Consider the following 18,476-nt stretch of genomic DNA (forward strand, 5'->3'; position numbering starts at 1 on the left):
TACACACGTTTTTTTTTTCTTAATTTCCTCTGTTGGTGCATGGCCCTGGTCCCTTAGTCCATTCTTCCTCTCGCGCCTCGCAAAGAGGAAGCAGGAACCCGGGAGGACAGTTGATTGCATTTCCTAGAGTCCCGCCTCTCTCTCAGCCAGTGGCGTCGCTAGGGGCGGGCTGGGGGGACGGGGCTGTTAAGCTCACCTGGTATCCACGGGGACGTCACTCAGCCTGTTCTGACCTCTTACGACTTTAAACACTTCCCTGAAGGCTATTCGACTGGAGACTGGGCCTGAAACACAGTATTGGTAGAGTTTAACTCCCTATTGTCTCTGTATGCTTGAACCCCTTCTTCCCCGGGTCCAACCCTTCCCTTTGATCCACAGCTCACCTTGTTTTCTTGGATAGTGTGCTCTCCGTCCTGCTTTCAGCGCAGGGGCACGTTGATTGATGCGGGCTCGTTGCTGCCTAGTTACTTCACTGGCAAGAGTCCGACAGGTAAGTATCATGAGTCTTTTGAACAGTTCTCCAACTTCGTTCCTTTCCTTCCTTAGATGAAAGCCGGCGTCCGGGGATGGCGGCGTGCTGCTGAGATGAGTAGTGCTGAAGGTGAGTGAGAGCGCGATGCACCCCTTTCGTATTTGTATGGAACTGAGTTCTTTTTCTGTGTCTTTTAGGTGCCGCAACGTTTTCAGCGTGGATGCCGGTTATGAAGAACAAATGCGGTGAGTAAGCGCGGTATGCGGCGCCTCTAGATGTTTCCATGCTAACCTGGAGTGTCTTTTCCCTCTTGCAGATGGATGAGAAATTCCGGAAACAGAGTTCCCCCAGAGCGGCTGGGATTCAGGTAAGCATTTGAAGCTCGTACAGTATTTAAAAATAAGTGAAGATTTGCAGAATGCTTACTAATGCCTTTTTTCTGTTCTTTTCCCTTTTCCTTAGAAAGCGGCGTGCCGGGATGGGAATGACACCGCCGAAGATGCCCGCAGAACAGAAGGAGCGATGAATGATGGGCAGAAGCGCTGCAAGGTAAGGCTGTTCCTAACAGTGTTTTTGTTCTTGCAGGAGCTGAGCACAGAAGAAAGATGCAGGCCTACTGGAGACTGATCCGAACACAGTGAGTGTCACGCTGGAGGTGCAGAAAACGCAAAGCATGTTTCTCAGCCTGGGTGTGGCTTAAATAGTCTCTGGGTATCCCGGGTGTCTCTGGGCTTAACCAGACCCAAAAGACTAGACTGCACATGCAGTTCTGGGAACCGAAATATGTGGGGGCATCCATCTTGACCCCATCAATGCACTACAAGTCCAATCCCCAGTGTTATCCTATGGGAGTGAGTGAGTCCGGTGCCACAAGTGCCAAGTCTGACTCCAAGTGGGTCTTTGGAGGGATGGAGAGGCCCTTGAGGGACATGTAGGTGATCGTGGCCTGGCTCCAGCGTGACATCTTGGAGGGCTGAGGACATGAGGGGCAGGAATCATGACAGGCCCCCCCCGTGAAACCCTGTGCCCCCCCTACCTAAAACGAGCAGTGACCATGTTCTCCCCCTACATTTGTCTGTGCCCTCCTACTTTTGTCTTTGGCCCCCTCTGCCCCTCCCAAATTTGATTCCTGGCGACGCCACTGCTCTCAGCCCATTGGAAGACATGAGGAGCGTCAATTCAGGCTCCCTTGTACCGTGTCTCCCTCCTGCCATCTGCTGGCTGCAGCAGGAGACGGCCTGCAGGCCTTCACTTCGAACAGCGCCCCAAATGAGCCTGGAATTCTTCTGTTCCTGCAGGAAGCCGGCAACCCTTCTGCCATGCAGAGCTCCCTTTTCAAAGTGAGTGCACTGCAGGGCAAAATGAGTGATAGCTGCATCATAAAGGGAAGGGGAGTGGTTGGGACTGTGCCCCAATACCAAATATGCATCTACAACTGAATTATAATATCCACCTTACACGTGACCACTGCAATGATTCATACCATCCAAGGCAGTCTAGTGTCAAGCCTCGGTGAACATGGCAGAGGTCATGCTATAAAAAAATGGTATATATTGCAAAGTTCCAAATCAATGCCCCCATTTGTGGTTGTGTCAACACAATACCATTTCTGTAGGGTCATTAAGGGGCCTCATGCAACTCCCAGCTAGAGACTTCCAAGAATTGCCTTGTCACAGAACCGGCCTTGCTTTTGTGCAGACTGTGGACAGATGGGTTCAAGAATGCACCGAAGAGAAGGGTCGAGGGCTTTAAGGTTTTATGAAGGGGCTGGCTAAGGGTGTCCCCCTGTAGTCTCCCCCTGGGCTGTGCCCTCACTAGCCCAGGTGCCCCTAACCACCAGGATGTTTACTAAGGATCAATACCCCTACTATCTATTTAACTGACTGGCTCGTCGTAATGGCCTTCTGGCAATGTATCCATCTCCGGCCCACTGTCCGTCCTCTCTTCCTCAAGTTCTCCCTTCCGTCCGTCCGATGTTCCTACATCTTTCTCAACTTTACAACCTGCCGCTACCCTCAGATCTTATCCTTTACTACTCTCACCTTGTCCCTACTCTCCTACACACTACCCTCAACTCCTCACACTCTACTACTAATAAATACTCCACTCCCACTATACTACACTGCTATCCCACTTCTCTGCACTCCACCCACCTTCTCCATGGTCGCCTACTTTTCATTCTTCCAATCGCCTTACTCAATCACCCCAGGTGCACACCCCTACTCTCACCCCTAATCTTATCCGCACTCAGAGCCAAGTACCACTTTCTCTTAACCAATACCTCCCCTTGCAGACACTCTTGACAGCTCTCCCCATGCTCTGTTACACTGTCCTTCCTCCGCCTGCTCTCTTGGTTCTCCTGCTCCTCCCTTGACTTCACCTGAACAACCCACACTGACTTGTCTGTACTGACCTTTTTCTATTTCTTTTTAATCCTCCCTCTATCCCTGCCATTGGTCGCCTCCACCCCAGTTCTGCTGGTAAACTGGCCAACCACCAGCTTGCTTTTCCTAAGGGGCCATATTACATTCAGCAGAAATCCCCCATCCCATTTTCGTACCTTGATCCACGTTGTTTGACAGTGGTGGCCCGGTCAAAGTATAGTCAACTAAGGAGTTTGCTCGTTTACTGGTGCTGGACAATGCTAGCTCGCCAAAAGAGTAATCTATTTCTGAGTTCATATTGGGAACATTTGGAGAGTCTGGCTTGCTGGTTTTTAATACGGACCTCTCGGTGGCCTGACTGAAGTGATTGTTGAAGTTCATGGCTGCGTTATGTTGCTCACCCTTTTCTCCACTGCTATGCCTTCTGGGTGATGTAGTCCTAGGAGACCAAGGGAAAGGGACTGGCCAGCATTGTGCTTATGAAGGTATAGGGGAAGAAAAGATGGTACTTTGTCACTTCAACTTGTGCCTTTGAAGAATGAACTAAGGCTTTTGACCTCTCTTCTTCCACGCCCAGCCTCTGGGGCAAGACTGGCTATGGGAACACCCATGGTAGGCCTCCTAACTCATTTTGAGAGTAGTCCCCATCCACCTCCTTGGCAGGGTCAGGTCCATGACCCCGTCACAACGATCACCAGTGTTTCTATATATGGCAAACCCTGCATTATATGAAGAGGAATCCAGGACAATGACATTCAAGCTTCACTCTTGGGGGCAGCTGTAGGAGATGGCGCTGGTGTTGGGTCTCCAAAATTCACAAGGTCCTGTTATGTGATCCTTTTTTACACTGTATTTCAATGCATAATCTCAATATGTATGTGGAAGTTCATCCTCCTACGTATTACATATTTCCAACACTTCCTTCATGGGTACGCGCCATGAGGATTTGCCAGGGAATGAGCTCGTGAGACCGGGGATGTGGAACCTGGAGATCATATGGAGGTGGTCGTGCAAAGGACTCGAGTCGCATGATGGCAATGCCAGTGGAACATTCTTAAAATGTAAAGAGCAAAACTATGATGAAATGGCCAAAGTAGTGTCGGTGGTCTGAGTGAGGAAATGCCAGATGCTCAAATTACCACTCTGTAATACCATGTGCAGTGAGACGTGTGATACAGTCTAACTTGAGAGTGGCCGGACAGTTCCTTAATGAAATATGAAATAAAAGCAGTGCAGTTGTTTTTCTGAGCCCATACTCCTAGCTGCCAAGATGCCCCGACACCTTGAACCAGTCCTGGGTTTTTTTCCCACTGCATGCTGGGATTTCTAGGACCATATTTACAATGGCTGGCTCAAGGTGTCGCTCATGACACAGGGCAGCATGACAGCTATGCATAAACTATTATAACCATGTTTCTGAAGCCAGTTATGTCTCCCTTTGTCATTTTTTTGGTTGGCCAACAAAGGCTGCATTACGCCAAACGTCCACAGTGAGTCCGTTTTGTTTGGAAATGTGTATGGATGAGGTTCTCTTTAAAGAAAGTTAGTAGGCAATTTAGATGACCAAATGAATTACTTGTGGAATAGATTAAATATTGAAAATCATCTGGACACTAAGATGTATTTATTTTATTTATTTGTATTTGTAGAGCGCACATACAGCCCACAGGCATCGCAGTGCTTGCAAGTCGATGAAAGGAAGCTTAATTGTTAAAACAGTGATACAGTCTTGGTTACAGGCATGTTGATTCAACTGGTTCTATGTAGTAGATTGCAAGGCTGTTATGACAACTCTTGTTTTATATTCAGGTTCTTTGCAAAGATCAGTGGCTGGACTGTACCACTAAACAGCTGATGGATTCATCCTTTTGGTCCGAAAGAGGTTGCTTCCTTTGAAACTAAATATGTGAGAGAATGTGTTGTTGGGCCCTTCTTACCCTCCTTTATTCTCATATATTCTATGACCACTTCCTGCCCATGCTCCTCCCTTTCCTCCCTCCTCCCACCCTGTGCGTGTGGTCTGTCCCCCTTAAAGGGGCTTCAGTCCAATTCTCGCCACAACACCTACTTGCTTATCAGGTAGGTTCACCTCTGTTCGATGAGGCACAGGGGTTGCTGTGTGACTCGCTGTGGGTGACCTGGCGGTTTGCGGGTCTCCCGGACTCTTCCGTGTCTGATGGGTCACTTGCTTCTTCAGCTCTTTGCCCCTCTTCTTCGTTTTCTATCTCGTCCATCGGTTCTGGCTCTTCCAGGTATAGTTTAAGGAAGAAGGTGTTCCGGGTTATCTTACTTTTGTCTCCTGTTGCTGTGACCATCAAGCGTTTCACCGCAGTAACTAGGAATGGCATCCGGGCTTTATCTCGGATCAGTCTTTCTGTGCTGTCTTTGTCTTACTAGGACAACCTCACTGATTGGGAGTTGGTGTTCTTTCACTCTCCTCTTTCAGTATGACCATTCCTTTGCCTTTCTTTTATTTTCTGCGTCCTTTTCTCGAATTAACACATCCTGCTCTGGTATGTAGTCTACTAGTTGTGGAAGGCGGGTTCGCGGTTTGTATTTTTCCATCAGCTCTAGGGGCATCCCTCCCATTGGTTTGTGTGGTGTATTTCTGTAACTCCTTAGCATTTAACATATTGCTTGGGGAAGCGATGTTTGATCGGTGGTGGCCTTCTGTTGGGTTCATTTGATGGTGGCCATGACTCGTTCCACCATGCTGTTGACTTGTGGCCGTAGTGGTGTGATTCTCTGGTGGCGGAAGCCCAGGGGGGTGGCGAATCTGTGAAAATCATGTTCTTGCTGTATCTGTCACAGGCGCAGTATTGGTCATCTGCTTGGTGAACTCCTTAGTTTGGCAGTGGGTTCTCATAGGGGTCATGACAGTATTATGGTGTGGAATATGCATTTGTCATATTCTTGACTGGGTCCTTGGTCAGGAGCGTAGTCTGTCGGTGGGTTGGGTGCATAGTCGTATGCATTGGAGTACTGTGCTGGCTGTTCAAAGTTGAGATCTTCAACTGCTCTTATGAATCTTTGTTGAGCGGGGCTTGCCAATGTGTGTCTTTCTTGAAATCTTTTCAGGGTGTCTCGTTCCTGGTATGGTCATTGACCGTCCCTTTCAGCTGTTCAGGCCTCCTAATGGGTGCAGACAGTGGGGTCGGCCTATATGTGGTAAGCAGTGGCGATTTCTCCCTACACTTCACTTGGAAGTGGTTCTGTTGGCCACACCACATGCACATTTGTCCCATGGCCGGGCACTGGCCCCTGTGGGGGGGGGGGCTCAAATCCACACCTGTAGCATTGCTTCTCTCCTTGGGCTATGAGGTTGTTGTCTGCCTGGTGGTCATGGGTAGCGGGCATATCCTCGGGGTCCGGTGGCCACTGCCGCTGTGGTCTCGCCTGTCTTTGGGTTCTCCATGGCTGTGGCCTCCGCGTCCACCCTTGTGTATATCCTTGCTAGGTCAACGATTTCTTGTAGAGGGATTTTTTTTTTGTAATGGGTGCTTCCTGAACTGTGAGGTGGAGGACCCTTCCTTCTTTCTGAGTCTCATTGCTTAATCGTCGTTGAAGTTGGCGAATTCACAGGAGGTAATTATATTTCTGAAGCCGGAGGATGAATTCTCCTATTTTTCATGTGGTAGTTGTGCACATTAATTGAATGTGTACCTCTCATAGTCTTTATGGGGGAGGATTGTTAGTTTACTGTTGATGGCAGAGATTAGGTGTTGGTAGGGGGTCTTCTCTTGAATTGGGATTGTTTTCATTATTCCTTCGATTTCTTTCCCAACAATTTTGGCAAAAAAGTCTATTTTTTGGGGTGAGTCTTGGTCACCTATGGCCCTCATAAAGTACTCAAATTCCTCCATCCATTCTTCCCATTTCTGACCTTGGTCATGGTGTGGTTGTAGTATAAATGGGTTGGGGCGCCATAGGAATGTTGCCCTAGACGCAGGTCCTACCCTGATGGCAACTTGGGCGTCTGCTCCTGCACCCGCTGCTGCTTGCGCTCCTTTCCGAAATTGTGGGGGTGGTAGGGTTATTTATGTTGTTTGGTTAGGCTTGTTCAAGCGTTAGTCCCTGTTTGTGGCAGGCTGACTGTGTTTATTTATCTTCTTGTTGTATGGGTTGCCCCTTTGTAGCCCTGTATGGTGAGCATGTGCACTGTTGCTATGCACGATCTGTGCGTGTAACTGTATGCCTTGCTTGTTTGCTGGGAGGGTCTGGTGTGAGGGTAGTCCCCCCTTCTGTTTTGTGAGGGCTACTTCCTTGGTGGCCTAGTGGGTGCTGTGTATACCAGGGCTGTTGCTTGGGTTTGTCAGTGACTTTTTTCCCCTCTCCACCACGTGTCATACGCAGCATCCACCGGTGCACGTGTTGCCTGCCAAACGAGGCCTGGATGGTGCGTGTAATCTCCTTTATTCTCATACATTCTCTGATCCCTTCCTGCCCACCATGCCCCTCCCTTTCCTCCAGCCCGTGCGTGTGTTCCGTCACCCTTAAAGGGGCCTTAGCCCAATTATCGCCACAACATGTGTCAGTGGCTAAAATGTTTACCCTCAACTAGTCCAGGAGTTTTATCCAAAATGGACCCAACATTTCTCCCAATTGGTTTTGATATCCATACTTCATTGTTGCCTTTTCATTTGTCTGTATCCCAGTATTTTCTATGTACTTGTGGTGATTTTTCGAGAGCTTGCCTGCTGAAAATTAGTTTTTGGACAATTAATACCCGATTATTCTCACTTTTAAGCGCTGCCATAATAAATTCTCAGTCTGTCCACCATGAAAATGTTAAGAGTGGAATCGGGCCTGTTGGTGATTTGAACTTGGGAAATGCAGGCTGGCTCTATATCAAAGGCGAGCGCTTAACCTCTGAGCTACCCAACTGGCCACGAAGCCTGACAGCGGTGGACTGGCCTACAGGGAACCCTGGAGATTTCTCTGTAGGCCTCTGCACCTTGGACTCTTCTGTGGGGCGGGAGGGTTGGTCTGGTCTATAGGGAATACTGGGGTTTTACTGGTAGGCCTCTGCACCCTGTGCCTTTTCTGTGTCGGGTGGGAGGGTAGACTGGCCTATAAGGAACGCTGGGGATTTCCTGGTGGGCCTCTTGTGTGGTATTTCCAAATGTTCTCATAGGAAAAGAGTTGGGCTTGCTGAACATGTGTAATTTGAGGCCACTTTGAACATTATTTCCAGATCCACTTTTGGTTCCTATTCCACCCCGGGGGATGACAGCATTTCAAGTATTACTAGATCAGCAATAAGCTGTTCTGAAATGCAAATGAGGGTCTACACTTGGTGAGCAGTGCATTGATTTACAGTCCAAAGGAAACGTTTCTATTTCTTTAGTTACCTTTCTGCGTTTGGAGCCCTGTGTAAGGTCTGCTTTAGTTAGTTTGGTAGCTGACTAGAAAGTCTTTATTGAAATAAAGATCTGTCGGGCAGTCAAATCATGTTCTCCCTCACTCTTGTGTTTCAGATCTGACGGATGAAAAAGTGAAGGCCTATCTTTCTCTCCACCCCCAGGTACTGGATGAATTTGTGTCGGAAAGCGTCAGCACAGAGACCGTGGAGAAATGGATGAAGAAAAAGAGCAACAAACATGAAGGTAAGAGATGCTCTTCGGGGCTGTGGACGCGCGAGCCTTTGATATAGCGTAGGATTGTAACTACTCATAATATATGTGCGTGTGGGGTGTGTGTGCATGTGTCTGTGCATGCTTGTGTCCATGTGTGTATTTAAAATGCACTATTTGGTGAAGTTGTAACAGGGCGAGCCAAGTTTTCCATTCTGATTGTTTTGAAAGATCGCCTCCACCACAAACTGTCCGCCTGATGGGTAACACGTAGCAGCAATGAAGGATGGTCCAGAAAGAGCACGAGAACCTTGCACTGCCACCCATATTAGGGTAGAGACGGACAGTTCCGCCTTGTCACAGCTGAGCTTGGGAGTAGCTGGGACCACGCATTCCTGAGCCCATCGGGGGTTGCTGGATAATTGCTTTCTCGTGTGCCTGCACATGCCTGCCTACTGACACATGCATGGCTGGGGTGCGGTGGTCTTCTCCATCCTTTTATGGCCCATTGGGAAGGTTGACTGGGGTACAGGAGCCCTTAAGGCTTCTGCAGGCTTACAGTATTGCATGCTTTATAGGCGCAGCACACTTGCGAGAATAGCAGCCATCTTAGATATTAGCAGCCATACTGTGGCCCAGAGCTTAAATGTAGTGCGACAGTCAGCACCCCAGGCCTAGGCCGCGAACATGAGCAAAGGAATAGGATGTACCCCAGACACTGTTGAGAAAGAAGGCCACAGCTACACAGATTAATAAACCCTTCATTGTCCGAAAATGTTGCCCAACTTTGCGCCCTGGGAAGAATGTGCCCTTCAAGGCCATGGGAGGAGGGCTCAGTGTTTGTGAACAATATGATCCCATGGGTATGAGGGCACGGGCCTCCGACCCCCACCAGTCCCAATTCTAAATTATTAGCACCCAAATGCCCTAGCTTTAGGACCCCTGAATTCCAAGGTACCAGCCAGCCCCAGACCACTGATCATAAACCTATTAGACCACCCCCAATCGATCAAAAGTTTTGAAAGCAGGGTTGTCCTGCCTTCACTTCTGTGTCATGTGATTTGTGCTGCAAGGTGCAGGGAGGGATGAAATGATAGCCCAGAACTAGGGTGAAAGACCTTGGATAGGTGCCGGCCTGTCCGGAGCGCTTGAAGTGTGCGAGTTTGACCTCTGCTTCCCCCCCCAGGCCTCTGTCTGCTTTTACCGGGTGCACTGCTACATAGATAGGTGTTTAGTTTGTGAATAAATTGCTAATTGCACAGCTTGTGACCAATGATGAGTGCAGCATGACCCACGTGGAAGAAGATGGATGAACGGGGCTGGGATCAATGGCCTGGAATCCCTTATGGAGAAGGCGGCCTATGTATAGAGTCTCACCAAAAAGACATGTTGGTTTCTGCTGTATGTACTGATGTCACTGATGACGATATGTATCTGTATAATGTGCTGCTCATGCAGATTCTGGCAGAACGTTCCACAGCAGCAGCGTCCTTTGTTGGCGCGTTTTCCTTTTGTATGGAAATAAACTTGTTAACCTTGCAAGAGGTGTATTGGGCCTTTCTCCCTAGTGGGGTGTATGTGTTTCTGGTGTGAGCGTCTAGGGGGCTTTCCTACACAATAGCGGCATAATGTGTTGGGCACAGGCACCATGGGACCTCTACCATGGCGATGCTGGCATGTATTTGACACCGGCACCATAAAAATGTGTTTGACAGGGCATTTATTAGACAGCTGGCACCTGTGGTCTTGAAGTGGCCATACTGGCATGGATTGTTGGGCCCAGGCAGCATGAGAATGTAGTTTACAGAGCAGTGCTGCCATAGATTAATCTTAGCAAATGTGTATTTTGGAAATCCATTCCATTAAACCGTATTTCAAATAAAACATTGTTGCTCAAGATTTAAATCTAACAATGTATTGGTAACAGAATCTAATTAAAAAACGGGTTACAATATGATGCTCCTAGTGAACCAGTCTGTGAATACAATTTAAAAACTGAAGCAGTGTGAAAATCATATCCATTTCAATTAAAAATATATAAAACAAAAGATTAAAATAAATGGGACAAGCATTCATGTCATCACAAGTTACATAAAATAAAATGCGTATTAAGATCAGGTAAAGAATAAATTAACTATGCTGGGATGGTTCGGACACTTCAACATTTCCAACAAGGGGAACAACACAAATTCACAAACATGCATGGGCTCAAGGCACAACATATCCTGTACATGATACATATTGCAGCGTGGTTAACCTTCTCTCTCAGCCCGAGCCATATTGCTGAACAAGTATTTCTCCAAAGCTAGTACCAACACAGAAACTACCATAAGGTTTAACAATAAGGCCAATTGGCATTAAGAAAAATTCCTACATTTAAAAAATTGAACCATAGTACGTGTTTGGTTACAAGCATACTTGGACAGAAAGAAATCAAATGGTTTCTTCACTTGTGTGACCAGAGGCATGCATTGACTTTGTGCTCAGACCAGACCAGAGCAAGAGTTTCCCTTAGCCATACACTCGAATCTGAAACGAGTTGTATGATCCACAGCCAATAATCCTCAATGTTACCTAGCGACGTATCACAATAACAAGCCCTACTTGTTTGTTTCTTCATTTTACATCCACTCTGAATGCAAAGTCATTAAGCTGGCATCAAGAAGGGCTCGTATGTTCAACTTTTTCCTTATTCTTTGGGTAGTGGGTGGGTGAAGGACTGTTTAAAATGGAGGCTAAACTCCATAAATGCTGATCTAGGCCACGTTCCAAGCTGCCAGATGGCCGGTTCTCCCACTTGCCATCTTCCCCCACCATCTGTCCCCTTGTTAACAAACACTTACCTCATTGTTGCGAATGCCGCCACTGCAGCTGCTGCATCTACTCTGCTCCAGGAGGCTGCCATGGAAATGGAAGAGGGAATATGGAGCCCCACCTTCCTAATCCATGGCAGCCATCTTGGTACAGTATTTTCTTTTGGTGAATGGGACGTCACAAGGTGACCCCTTCAGGGAAAGAAAATACTTCAAATAAGCCCCATTCCAGACCCTGAAAAAGGTGCTAATAGCGTTAAGTACCCATTCTACGGGCTGTCGATCTCCTAGAAGTGTGAAAGTCCCTGCTAACTTCCCTGTTCAAGCCACATCTAACATAAGCTGATGTGCTACCATATAGAGATCATATAACCCCTAACAAATGGGCCCTGATCTGATATTTTCAATATCTCCCAAAGCTTTAACCTATTTATCATGTCAAAAGAAAACTGGGGTGCGATAAAGATAATAGTTTAAGTATACATTTAGACCCTGTTTCGATGGTTTCTAATGTGTTCCAGATACCATATATTGCAACAGGACTTGTTTTTTTTTTTTTTTGGCATGGCAAGCTGGAAAATGTTCGCAAAAGGCTTTATTCTGTTGCTGACGTGGCATCTAGGAGTTTTTGTTCACCTTGCAGATCAGATTGGTAATTGTATGACGTGTACCCAATTTTTCTGAAATGTGTGCCCTGATATACTCCATTTCAACTTGTGTAAAGAAAATATTTGCTGTAGAACACTCCTGAACCGCCCTAAATGACCTGGCCTTGCTCTAACCGCTTCGGTGCGAACATGTGTATGCGCTCCAGTTAAAAGAAATCACATGCTGCCTGTAACTCGCTACCAGATGGAGTGGCCGGGGCGTTGAGAAGACGGTGTACGCAATGGACCGGAAAAATTCTGTCACTGCTGAGATTAGCCCAAAAGGACCCCTCAGACCGGATTACCTCACTTGAGGCAGCTCTTTACGATAATGGACCCCCTTGACTGTACAAAATAGAGCAGGCAGGTTGGTGTATTACCCAAAAGAGCAGGGAAATCCACACCGCCACACCAAACTGCAAGAAACAAAAAAAAAATAACAGGTTATACCAGAATATGTACCAGAACTATGAGAGGTCTAGGAAGTAAGGAAGTAGCTGAAAAGGTTTGGCAGCTAGTTGTATTGGAGATGTCATAAAGAAGGAAAAGAAGAAAAGGTTCACACAATTGAAGTTCTGTTCAAATGGGTAGAATAATAGCCTATGAAGAAGCCTTACCCCCCTGGTTGATGAGAAATGTCCATGAAGAAAACAACAAAGGTATAAATAATAAACAGGAAGGGTTAGTAGAGGGTGACTTCCCGAACGGCACGAGGGTCGCAGCTACAGTCTGGATGGTGCAAGGAATACAGCACAGCGTCCGGCTTGCACGTGTGGTAAACCCCAGAAGTCTGATAAAGTCTAACAGGTTACCTCACAGATGACTGAAAATTGAGGAACACAAAAGGCACAGATGGTTGACAGTTCTTACCGTGGATGTATACTTTGCTGACACCAGGAAAGTGGCTCAGGGTAAGTGAAGTTTCAAGGAAGTACTCATGGAGCACCACAAGAGGCGCATGGGAATGCGCAGCCAGACGAATGAACTGTGGCAGAGTAACGAGTTCAGGAGTCTTTGCGGATTAGTATTCAATAGCCGAGAAGGAACAAACAAGACAGGTCAGAAAACGTTCTGGAGTCGAAAAACGGCCAGTGGATCCAATGGCAGACAAGGGACACGCGGTAACAAGGTCAGTTAACTATTCCAGGAACAAAGTAAACAGGGGAGAGTTCGATTCAGCACAAAGGTAAGGTAGTGAAATACAAACGCTAATTAGAAGTGCCGAGCTTCGTGTCACGTGAGTATTTATGCAGAAGGGGCGTGAGCTGCCTACGCGCGTTGGTCCGCTGAGGCAGGCATCAGTCAGCTGATCAGGGGACCGCCGTTCAGCCGTCCGACGTGGTTTCCCCAGTAACCGCCAACGCTGCCAGAACGGGGAAGCCAGGAATAAGACCCGATCCTTCAGGCGTCGGAAAAGCTGCGGGCCGAGGTGCGCGGAACGGCACCTACGTATAACGCTGCACTGCACTGGGGCATTCACCAACTTTCTGTTTCATATCAACAACCTTACTTTAATCAAACATGATAATCATTAATGGTGCACCAGCTCCCACTGTTGGTGCCTCTTGGCACCAAGGCTTGCCTGGAAAAGTGTGCCCACACCTGGGGTATCCAGATTTTGGTTAGTGTAGATGAAAAGGAAAAAGTGAGGAAGGAGAATGGTGGTATGCAGGAACCGGTCTAGCCTAGAGGGAGACTGGGAAGGTGGAGGGGGCATGGGGGGTGGGGGAGAGGGGGGTTTCTGCATGAATGTGTGGACTTGCGTGGATGGTGGAGCAAATGAGTATCGGCAAGCTAATAGGGGGTTAATGGTGAGACAGTTGGTTTGTTTTTAGGCAAGTCTGTGTAATCCATTGTTACCAGGTAAATGCAAATGGTTTTATGATGAGCTTGAGATGTGCTCAAGTGGGCCTTTGAAGCATAGAAGCTGTTCAGATGTGGCAACTTTATTGCCGTACTGACATGGCTTGTACTGTAAATCCCAGCTGAGTCAAGAGTGGACTATGTGCACAGGGAATTATGGGGGTGTAGTCAGAATGGAGAACGAGGGAATGAGCCTTGTACACAGAAGCCAAACCTGCTTGGCACCCCACAGGGTACTGCCTGAGGAATTGAAGGCATTGTTCCACTGGGACTAAATGTGGCCTAGGCACCTGCTATAGGTAAGTGTTGCATCAGCCATTTTACTCCCTAAAAATAAAAATGGGGAGTAAAAATATCACCAACAAAAATAGGAAACAAACATTGGACTCTTTCTTTCTGCTTTCACCCCCACAGCTTATTGGCTGTGTTTGAGCCAGTAGTTCATGTAGAGCCACAGGAAAAACTCTATCCTCATCTGTAGATTTAAAGTGTTATGTTGATTTGTACCATGCACCACTATCACCCAGGGGCAGTCTCCAGGCACTCACGTGGCTCTGCAAGAGTGTGGCATGGGGGGTTAGTGGGGATAGGGTGAGAGGAGTTATGGATGTGGTGGTTTTGTGAGACGCCTCATGCATTGTAACTGTATGGGTAGGATTCTTTGCCTCAGGTGTGTGGTAGTGTTGGTGTTAGTGTGTTGTGTGGGTTATGATGGCTTGATTGTGTGCACTGGTTAGATAGTGTCCAAAAGGGATCCAGATTCACAGGTGGTCGTAGCTGTAAAATAATCCGGAATATTGGTGTGTAGTTGCATTGTTGGTTTTATGGGCTGTGGGTGGTTCACTCTGTGTGGACATAGAAATTGTTCTATCTTTATGTGGAGTGTGGATAGTCCAAGATCTGTCGTAGTGGTGTCAATTATGTAGAAGGAGCAGAAAGGGAAAATGGGGTAGTAAAGTCGGTCTTTTGGTTGGAGCCTCTGGTGCAGCCCTTTGGATGCTGCTTGAAGCTATCTAGCCAGGTTCTTGTTTGCAGTTTTTGGCCCATCTCGTCTCCTCTCTAGTTGTTTTTCTGTGGTGTTGTTGCCAGTGTCCCTTTGAGGTTGACATTGTCTGCTGAATAGCCAGTTTTGAGCCGTTTCCTGAAGGCGATCTGTTCTTCTGTGGTTCTAAATCCTTTGGGCATGTTGTTCCAGATGTTAGCAATTAGACGTGCTTTTATGCCGAATTTCCTTTTTTTGTAGTGTTTGCCCCTATTTGTAGGTTGTTGCTGGACCTTAGTTCCCTTATTGGGTGATACTGGCTAATCTTGTTTTGGAGGAATTTCGCTCCTTGTCTGTGCAAGGCTTTGTGGGTGATGCAGAGTGCTTTGAATCTGATGCACTTTTTAACTGGTGTCTCTTCTGTTTAGTCTTAATAGAATCCTGGCTGCTGTGTTTTGCACCTCCTTGGAGTTTGTTGGCGAGTCTTTCTGGCATTCCTAGGTAGAGGCTGTTTGCGTAGTCAATTCTTGTGAGTATCAGGGATATGATTGTGAGTGGTATGTAGGGGAAGTAGAGGTAGGGGATCAATCGTAGGAGGAAGAAGCTTTTTTTGGCCATTGCATTGACTTGTGGTTCCAGTGTTAGTCTGTTGTCCCTGAGTATTCCTGGATGATTTACTACATGGGTAATCTCTGGCTGCGTTCCCATGCCGATCGGCCAGTCCAGTTGTGGGTTCCCTCCATCGAATCCTGCGCCTGAGAGCATTATTTCCGTTCTTGCTGGGTTCAGTTTGAGGTTGTTTGTTGTGTGAAGGAATAACTAGGAGCAAAGATATTTATTACAAAACATTTCAGTTTTACAGTTAACACATATATTTTTTTTTCTCAATCATAAAGTAATCCCATGGCGAATGGGACTTACTTTTTAATTCCCATTAAAAAATAATTGGACTCCCAACTTTGGAAAACCAGTGGTAAACTACTGCCATTTCAAAATCTTATCTGGGGCACTGGTCATATGAGCTAACTCACAGGTCTGGGTAGTCCTAGTGCTGTTTTTGCAAATTCCCCTGTGCGTGTGTACACAGTATGAGAACACTTGCACAGGGACGTTAAAGTAGGTTATAGCAGTATAGCTGCGTGCATCCATCTGTGTCATTAGAACATTGATAGCACAGGCAAATGTGGTGTTTTGGTCTGTTTTGCTGTGTTCTAGTAAGCAGTATCTGTAAAGTGTAATGCCCACCCTTTCCTTGCATTCTGAAGCAAGGCTGCTTAGTTTTTGAGACCCTGTCAAGTCAGCTGAACTTGATGGGAAACATTCTGAACCAATGCAAGTGGCCAGAAAATACTCCAGTGAATGGCAGCAAAGGAAGTGCTCCTCTTCTCCTTGGGGGTTCTGGTGAGGTATAGCAACCCTCTTTTTAGTGCATTTCGTGAACGCCTCTTCTTTGCATGGCAGTACACGGAGGCTTCTAGAGACAGTCCACAAGAAGCTTTTTCATTGCCAGAGGCCTTCCAACAATAGTAAGTCAGGTGGATTGCTCTTGGCTTCCCCCAGCAAAGAAACCTCCCCTTCAGTGCGTTTTAAATGTGGAGATTGGCATGTTAGCAAAAACACATCTTCAAATAATGGCAGCCAGATGCTCGCAGTCCATTCAGCTGCTGTCGTGACAGTGTGCACGTGACAGAGTATGAACCCCTTACGCCATCTGGACAATCCACTTTTTTCCACATGGAAATTGTGGCGCTCATAGGAGGCACTCATGGTTTATTAAAGTTGTTTTTGTTTTTCACGCTATTAGAGATAAATGTGTCCGGGTTAGGTTTGTTGTTTTGATGCATGTCATAGCGAGATAAAAAAAACTTTCTGAATATGGGCGTGTTAACGTGCTGTTGCCAATACCTAAAGTAAACTGCAAGTGTGCGATGTATGCAAGTCAGTGTTATTCTCAGTCATCCTCTTCCTCGGCTCAGTGTTGGCGTAAAAAGAGGGGGTAGTTGGGATCTCGGAGCATCCTAAAACATAGGATGGGTTCTATAAACAAAATAAGGGTGAATGCTGCGTCTCCCCATTGACTCTCAACCCCACTCCCTGAAGACCCATCACCCAGATGAACCTCACGCACTGGTCCATCCCCAGGTACTGGATCAAAAAGCGATGGCTGTGTCCTGGCCACATGGATGGCAAGTTCCTGAGGACTAGCGGGTGAGAGATATCCTTTGGTTTCTCACTTCCCAGACAGTTGAGATCTACCATCTGGAAACAAACCTCTCCAGTGGGTAAAATTCCCAATAACCTTAGCTATTTTTCGAGGGTGTTTGCATGCCTCCTGAGTCTGTAAACCGTGAAGAAGATTTTAGAACTTCATTGTATTGCTAAACATGTTGTTCGAAATGGGATTAATCACTGTTCCTGGTTAGTGTTCTGCATGCAGGATGCAATAATTGAAGCTTTGGTCATAAACCGAGCGCTTCGAATGCATAATACAAGTGCAAGCATGAGGCAAACTGCCGAGTCAACCTTTTTTCTCTGCCCCCACGGCCAGCAAGCGCTGAAAACCAGCAGACTCCTTTTTCACAAGCCACTTCTGCCCAATTCAGGCAGTGCCATTTACGCACGCAGTAATGCAATTCAGATAAAACTGCTCTGGCAGCCTGCCTAGAGCCCCAGATTCTGACTGACGTACAAACACAGCTGCGCGCTCAGAACGTGCGGCGGGGCGGAATTCCTATGCTATAGGTTAACAGCCGGGTGACGTCACCCGCATAGGAAGTGCAGACCCCGGCTAAACTATGAAAGCAAAGCGTTCAAAAACAGAACCCTCGCTGGCTGAGCACTTAAAACAATATATATGCGCAGTGTACATCCTCAGGCCCTCGACCGTGTGCGCTCACATTACCGCGAATCGCCATGTGAATAAATGCATGTCAGAATGCAAAGATTGATGCCTTGTGATCACAGATCATGTTCTACTGAGCATATATTGAAATGGTATCGACGTCTAATTTTCAAAGCTCTTAAATCAATACATTGGTTGTTCTTTACAGAAAATCGCCGGCAACGGCTGTTCATCGTGACCAGATGTCCCGGAATTTGACTCTGTTCGAGAGTATTTTGGAATTAAAAACCCCATCCTGGTTTTGGGGAAAGAGTGTTAGTCCCGTTTTTTAAATACACATTATTAGATTTTCCCCACTTTTGTCATTATAGGATTACTCGAAGCCCCAACCCTCCAGGTACCAGCTGTATGCATTAACTTCTTTTGCCCCAGAGACCGGGCAAGCCATGTAATGTTAAACAGAGCAACAGTTCCTTTGTTGTTTGCATGACTTTTTTTTAGTTAGTGTTACATTGAGATGCTCAACTTGTCACAGTAAATACCAGTAATGATTAAGTTCACTCTATGCATCTAACATAAAAATACATCATTCAGTCAGTATTAGTTCAAATATATCTTGCTTTTTATTTACGTGCTTTCATCAACTGTATACCGCAACATTTATATGCAGGTACTGTGGGGTGGGGACGGGGGGCTTCTGGTTAAAGAGGAAGACAGGGGTGGGGCGGGGGAGTGGGTGTGTCCTTTTATGATGTGGGCCACCCCATTTTTTAGTCTTGAAAATCGTGTTGCCCTACTGTAGACCACGCACACGTTTCTCAGATTAGGATGAAGTGGATGTGGAGTGGGTGTGGCGCTACTCCTTCCTGAGGCAGGAAACGCACGTTGAGCATATTTGAA

The 18,476-nt window shown here is 46.8% G+C and overlaps 1 protein-coding gene across 3 annotated transcripts in view; it reads left to right on the top strand.

Moving 5' to 3' along the window:
* Positions 1–18,476, top strand: part of PDE10A (phosphodiesterase 10A) — a 1,126,451-nt gene that overhangs the window by 375,599 nt on the left and 732,376 nt on the right. For 2 of the 3 annotated variants that reach the window (XM_069607718.1, XM_069607719.1), the window contains exon 2: positions 8,334–8,462. In XM_069607718.1, the coding sequence (XP_069463819.1) occupies positions 8,334–8,462 (129 nt within the window). The remainder of the gene's footprint in view (positions 1–8,333; positions 8,463–18,476) is intronic. The other variant, XM_069607720.1, reaches the window with a different exon arrangement.

This window comes from Ambystoma mexicanum, chromosome 4q (genome assembly GCF_040938575.1).
Source record: "Ambystoma mexicanum isolate Mex_15411 chromosome 4q, UKY_AmexF1_1, whole genome shotgun sequence".
Classification (NCBI taxonomy): domain Eukaryota; kingdom Metazoa; phylum Chordata; class Amphibia; order Caudata; family Ambystomatidae; genus Ambystoma; species Ambystoma mexicanum.